This window comes from Monopterus albus, unplaced genomic scaffold, assembly GCF_001952655.1.
Source record: "Monopterus albus unplaced genomic scaffold, M_albus_1.0 scaffold29.1, whole genome shotgun sequence".
NCBI lineage: Eukaryota > Metazoa > Chordata > Actinopteri > Synbranchiformes > Synbranchidae > Monopterus > Monopterus albus.
Genome location: NW_018127909.1, coordinates 1,937,246 through 1,944,018, shown reverse-complemented (window position 1 = coordinate 1,944,018; position 6,773 = coordinate 1,937,246). Strand labels below are relative to the sequence as shown.

The window sequence follows — 6,773 nt, the reverse complement described above, 5'->3', positions numbered from 1 at the left end:
TAAGATACACAGCACAAAAACTGAAATGAATTGGCACATTCAAATATTTAGGTGGATTGGGCTGGGAATCTGAACTTTAGTACTTCCAATTTATTGTACTTTATACATCTACTTCATTACATTTCAGGGAGAAATGTTGTACTTATTATATTTATCTGACACTATTAGTTAAAAGCTATTGCACATTAAGATTCTATATGGAAAGAGAGGCAATTTTACACAACAACTCATTTACTTTACTTTAAATGGAAGTATATTTAGCTTATACTTTCTTACCTTTAAATGTGCAGCTTTACTTGTTATGACGTGCTCCTTAAATGTGCAGCTTTACTTGTTATGACATGTTCCTGTTGTTGTTGCTCTGAAAATAAAATAATTTGTAACAGGAAGTGGATACAGTCACAGTGATGTGCAGTTTAATTTGCCGCGTTGTTTCAGCCATTTCAGCCTAAGAAATAAAGGTTTACATTGGTGAGAAGAAACCAGTGTCTCATGATCCAGTGACCCCTCTTCATCTCCAGGAAATGTAAAAGACAAGTGGGCAGACGCGAGGGGGCGACGTTGGTCTCTGTAAGACCCTGTCAGAGACAGAGAGACACAGGAGCTGCTGTGCGCTCCGCTCTGAGATCAGACTCCGGTGTCAGCTCGATTCAGTCACACGGCTCCGGCTCAGACATGGGTGGAAATTCATCTAACGTCTCCTCTTTGTTTTTTCTGACTTGTATGACGAGATGTAGAATCGCGTATCACTCGCTGTTTAATCCACTGCACAATAAGCACGTCGTTTTGTATTACGGCCGATATTGTTGCGCTCCGTCTATTACATCTGGAATTAGAGACTTATGCAAATTAGCTCCAATTACGCCCTTTTTCATCTTTTTGTCATCATCCTCCAAATGGTCCGCAAGTAGTTAGACCCCCACTATTTGTTCTCTCTCACAACTATTCATTTGCATATTCAATTTATTCTTTATGAATTAAATTAGCGCATGATGCAACTGCATTACAGTTAAGGCCAGCATGTGAGGGGGTTAATGATAAGAATGGGAAGACGGGGGAACTAATAGGCTTCCGGCTATTACCAACACAGTAGGACCAAAGTATGACGCTTCATTACACTGAATTAAAGTAACTCGTGTGTAATCCCGCTCTGATGGAACCTTGTGTTATACAGATGTTCACTACCAAACAGCACAGGAGCTATTACTTTATTTAACATGCTTTATCTTTTCCTCTTATTGTGCCTAGATGTGTGTTCATCTCGGGAGTTGGGGGGAGGGGGTAGTGGCTCTGTGGGGTATTGCGTCACAAGCTGTTTTTACTTGCGCAGGCTCTTTACATGGTGGTCTTTAGCTGTGGGCATCCTTGCCACATTCTGACTCATGTGTTGAGAGCAGTACTTTAATATCAAACTGTTGAAATAACTGCATCAGGGCCCTTATGAATCACATGGTCCTTTATTTAATAAATTGAGAGCCATTTGTCTTAGTAGCAGAAAAGAAAACAATCATAATAAATAAAGGCAGTTTTCCAGTAAAATATGTCTGAGACACTTGCATTCCCATGGCAGCTGTAATATTATCTGCCCACAGCCCCCCCCATGCCAACTGTCACCAACTATTATTCGACTTTCTTAATTCACTGAATGTGTAAAACATTTAATTTCCCTGCTACAACCGAGGCTGGGCCTAGAGGAGAGAGGGGAGGAGAGGAGAGAAGAGTGGAGGAGCGCAGCGGCACTTAACTGGTTTTGTTATGGGGGCCCGATGTGTGCTCTGGCTGGCGTTGCAGAGCCCCAATCAGGTGCCATTACACCCGGTGTTTCTGAATACCATTGGCTGGTGGGGAAAGGAGCTGTGCGCAAAACCAACCCCGCTGCTCACACTCGCCTTACAGAAGCCGAGCTGAGAACATCATCCGCTTTGAGCGCTTAGGCGCAGTTATTAAATCCTCACAGAGAGCGACAGAGAGCAAGTCCTCTTATTCGCCCGTTTTTATATAGAAGTTGCATTTATTATAGATTTCGGCGCAGCGTAAATATCAGTTTTTGTTGTTGCTTTTCTGCTCCTGTGGAATTTCCTATTTTGTTTTGTGACTTTCTGTGAAGAAGGGGCAGTCTGTTCTGTGCACAGGGAGTGTTGGCTATGCGTCCTGGCTCCAGCCTACAATGTTTGCGCTGACGCCAAAACTCACAGACCGGTGCAGAATTGATTAAAACAGAAAAGCGCGGATCAAATGGCTGTGCTTCTCACAGCTGAAACGACACAATGTTCCAGTGACCCGAGGCAGAGGAGAGGAATTTCAGACTCGGACAGCCTTGCTGCTGTTTATTTCACTGCCTTTTTACGGACAGAGGAAATGGGAAATGCTCTTTTCTTGTAAGCAAAGGAAATAACACTTATTTTCGTCTTAAAGTGCACTTTTATAAGAGGGAGAGGAGATGATTTGGTTAATAATCCTGCTGTCCATCCTGGATGGAGCTGTCACTCAGCTACACTACTCCGTGCCAGAGGAGCAGGAACCTGGCTCTGTGGTTGGGAATATTGCAGAGGATTTGGGGCTGGACATTACCAAACTTTCCGCTCGCCGCTTTCAGACGGTGCCTAGTTCACGGACACCTTATCTGGAAGTGAACTTAGAGAACGGTGCGCTCGTGGTGAAGGAGAAAATTGACCGGGAAGAAATCTGTAAGCAGACCATCCCGTGCCTATTGCACCTGGAGGTGTTTCTGGAGAACCCACTGGAGCTCTTTCGTGTGGAGATTGAGGTGATGGATATCAACGACAATCCACCCAGCTTTCCCGAGACAGACATTTCTGTGGAGATATCAGAGAGCGCCATCCCCGGGACCCGTTTCCCGGTGGAGAACGCCTTCGATCCTGACGTTGGCACAAACGCGCTCAGCACATATGCCATAACGAATAATAACTATTTTTACCTTGACGTACAGACACAGAGTGACGGAAACAAGTTCGCAGAGCTGGTGCTGGAGAAGCCGCTGGACAGGGAGCAGCAGGCGGTGCATCGTTATGTGCTGACGGCTGTGGATGGGGGGATCCCGCAGCGGACCGGGACAGCTCTCCTGGTCGTTAAAGTTCTGGACTCTAATGATAACGCGCCCACCTTTGACCAGTCTGTGTACACCGTCAACCTGCGGGAAAACTCTCCTATAGGCACTCTGGTCATTCAGCTCAACGCCACAGATGTTGACGAAGGACAAAACGGGGAAATAGTGTATTCTTTCAGCAGTCATAACGCCCCGCGGATAAAAGATTTATTTAATATTGATGCCAGAACAGGTAGGATAGAGGTGGCGGGGGAAGTGGACTATGAAGAGAGCAACACGCACCAGATCTATGTCCAGGCTAAAGATCTGGGGGCCAACGCGGTCCCCGCACACTGCAAAGTGCTGGTCAAACTCGTGGATGTGAACGACAACACACCAGAGATCGGTTTTAGCACCGTGACCGAATCCGTGAGCGAGCAGGATGCTCTGGGCACAGTGATCGCGCTTTTTAGCGTCTCAGACCGGGACTCTGGTGAGAACGGGCAAATGAGCTGCGAGATACTGGGAGAGGTTCCTTTCAAGTTGAAATCATCTTTTAAAAACTACTACACTATTGTGACAGACGGACCGCTGGACAGAGAGAACACAGATTCATACACCATCACTGTGGTGGCCAAAGATAAGGGACAGCCTTCACTCGCCACCAGCAAGTCCATTAAAGTGCACGTCTCCGACGAGAATGACAATGCGCCCCGTTTTACGCAGGCGGTTTATGATGTGTATGTGACAGAGAATAATGTGCCCGGTGCTTTCATTCACGCCGTGAGCGCCCTGGACCCTGATATAGGACAGAACGCTCTTATTACTTACTCCATATTGGAGTGTGACATACAGGGCATGTCTGTGGACACTTATGTGTCCATAAACCAGGACACCGGCTACCTTTACGCGCTGCGCTCTTTTGATTACGAGCAGCTGAAGGACTTTAGTTTCATGGTCCAGGCTAAGGACTCAGGTGCTGCTGAGCTCTTCTCTAATGCCACTGTAAATGTGATCATAGTTGACCAAAATGACAACGCCCCCACAGTAATAGCCCCCATCGGTAAAAACGGAACAGCCAAAGAGCACCTGCCGCGTTCTGCGGAGCCCGGCTACCTGGTGACGCGCATTGTGGCAATGGATGGGGATGATGGCGAGAACGCACGGCTGTCCTACAGTATCCTGCGGGGCAACGAGATGGGGATGTTCCGCATGGACTGGAGGACAGGGGAGCTGAGGACAGCCCGCAGGATCTCTCCCAAGAGGGACCCACAGGGCTACTACGACCTGCTGATCGAAGTGAGAGACCACGGACAGCCCCCTCTCTCCTCCTCCGCCAGTGTGAGTGTAATATTAGTGGACAGTGTGGTCGAAGGCCGCAGCGGGGATCGCGGGTCGGCCTCCAAGGCAAAGGAGACCTCCCTTGACCTCACCCTCATACTCATCATCGCCCTAGGGTCGGTTTCCTTCATCTTTCTCCTGGCCATGATCGTGTTGGCCGTGCGCTGCCAAAAGGACAAGAAGCTCAACCTGTACACGTGCCTGTTGGCCGGTGACTGTTGTCTGTGCTGTGGCTGGTGCTGCAGCAGACAGGCTCGCGGCCGGAAACAGAAGAAGCTGAGCAAATCCGACATAATGTTAGTTCAGAGCACCAACGTGACGTCAGGGGTCGGGCCCGTTGGGCAGGTGCCCGTAGAGGAGTCTGGTGTGGGCGGCTTGGGAGGGGGCTTCGGTTCCCACCACCACCAGAACCAGAACTCATACTGCTACCAGGTGTGTCTGACACCGGAGTCCGCCAAAACGGATCTGATGTTCCTCAAACCGTGCAGCCCTTCCCGCAGCACTGACACGGATCACACCAACCCCTGCGGCGCCACAGTCACGGGTTACAGTGACCAACAACCGGACATCATATCCAATGGCAGCATTCTCTCTAATGAGGTAAGAGAGGCCTGCATCAGCTATTGTCGCCCAGGACGCCACTTAACTCTCTATCAAATGTATTAAAAGTGTCCAAAGTGTGATTTTAAGGGTTAACTTATATTAATGATCCCCAGAAATCAACAGCGGTGTTTCCAAGAGTGTATGTCAAATCACACCATGCCCAGCAATAGTCTCTGAGAGGATGGAAATGATGTCTGCTGGTGACTCGGCTGCTCCAGCTCAGTGGCCTTTAATAGTTGTCATGTGTAATAGTGATTGGACGTTGTTAATTGGTAGATCTCTCGTGGCCTTTTAGTTTAATTTGCAACAGATTGCTGTCAGATCAACCTTTAGGTCGCGCACAGTAGTGTGTCTCAGTGTGACATAGATTTAGACTGTGGACATAAAGGGCTTATAATTTACCAGTTAGGGCACCAGGTTTGAAGACGTTGTTATTTTCTTCTTTTTTTAAATCTGTGTTATCGATTTAACCTGACCTATATAGTCTATTAATTAAATCACACACGAGTGCGCACACATAGAATGAGAATTTTTGATGCAAATTCAAAACGTTGAATAACACAATCAGTCCAAATAATGATAGTCACAATACAGAGGTTTTATGATGGGTACATGAATACCACATTTTAATAGGGAGCATTATATTAAATTGTCGAGAGTGATTCTTTGAGTCCAGTATAGTTTAGTTACATCAGTAGCCTGATCCTTCTCAAACCCCAGAAAAAGACTGTCGTCGGTAGGTTACAAAGTTCATGGGTGGTAAATATCAAGGGAGGGGCCGAGTGGCATGACGCCCCCGGTTTGTGTTGGTAGTCTGTGCGTTGTGCTCGGGGAGCTGTGGAGTACAGCCAGACAGTCAGTCACAGCCTTTGCTTTTGCTGTGCGTTAAGTATTCCGTGCACGACCCAGCACGGCAGCATCGTGAACAAAGGTTGTTCAGTTTCAGCATGGGGCGGCTCAATCATTTACGCATTCAGTCGTCTCCCTAACCGACACTCCCCTGCTCTCGTCTCCTCTCGCCCACTCACTCATCAAGTGGATGCACGCACCGTCGGTAACCCAGGTTGCACTTATTCTATCACAGTTACACGTTGACAGCCTACGTATGCATATGTGGCCTGTTATGTTTCTCTTCTATAGTAATGAACTCCTTGTTGTGCGCTTATTCATGTGTGTCTTTGGCATTAAAATGTGTGTTTCTCCGGGTTTTCTAGACAAAACACCAACGGGCAGAACTCAGCTACCTGGTGGACAGACCCAGACGTGTCAACAGGTGGTGAAAAACAGCTACACACACACACACACACACACACACATTATTACCAACATACAAAGCCTAGTGAGCCTCAGACCATTCATCATCAGAGGACCCCTAACATCCAATAGGCCTCATGGATCCAGAGCATATAAAACTGAATATTACACCCATCCATATGAATCCCATATTCCACATTGTTAATTGTGGCTTTGAGAGGCTACATGGGTCCCAGTGTATCCATAACGTTCATCTTCAATTTGGCATCAGTCCCATAACTGACAGAGCTGCGCCTATTAAAGCTCTAATGCTGGATTTCATTACATGCCATGTGTATCATCCAATTTACACTCTTGTCTGCCACCGTATTAAGAACTGTATTAATGTGGTGTTGATTTCTGATTCTCCCTCTCTTTCTCTGTCTCTCTGTCCCTTGTGTAATCCTCCTCCTCCTCCTCCTTCATCTTCCCCCTCCCAATACTGCATTTCGTTATCTCTCATTTTCATATATCATTGTCGTCCTTGTCT

The 6,773-nt window shown here is 47.1% G+C and overlaps 1 protein-coding gene across 1 annotated transcript in view; it reads left to right on the top strand.

Annotated features, from left to right (window-relative positions):
- The first annotated feature begins 1,875 nt into the window (after window positions 1-1,875).
- Window positions 1,876-6,773, top strand: part of LOC109957888 (protocadherin-10-like) — a 21,995-nt gene continuing 17,097 nt past the window's right edge. Inside the window, exons 1-3 of the mRNA XM_020596128.1 lie at window positions 1,876-4,987; window positions 6,205-6,263; window positions 6,740-6,773. The exon at window positions 6,740-6,773 is cut by the window's right edge and continues 79 nt beyond it. Coding sequence (XP_020451784.1) covers window positions 2,441-4,987; window positions 6,205-6,263; window positions 6,740-6,773 — 2,640 coding nt within the window. The 5' untranslated portion in view covers window positions 1,876-2,440. The remainder of the gene's footprint in view (window positions 4,988-6,204; window positions 6,264-6,739) is intronic.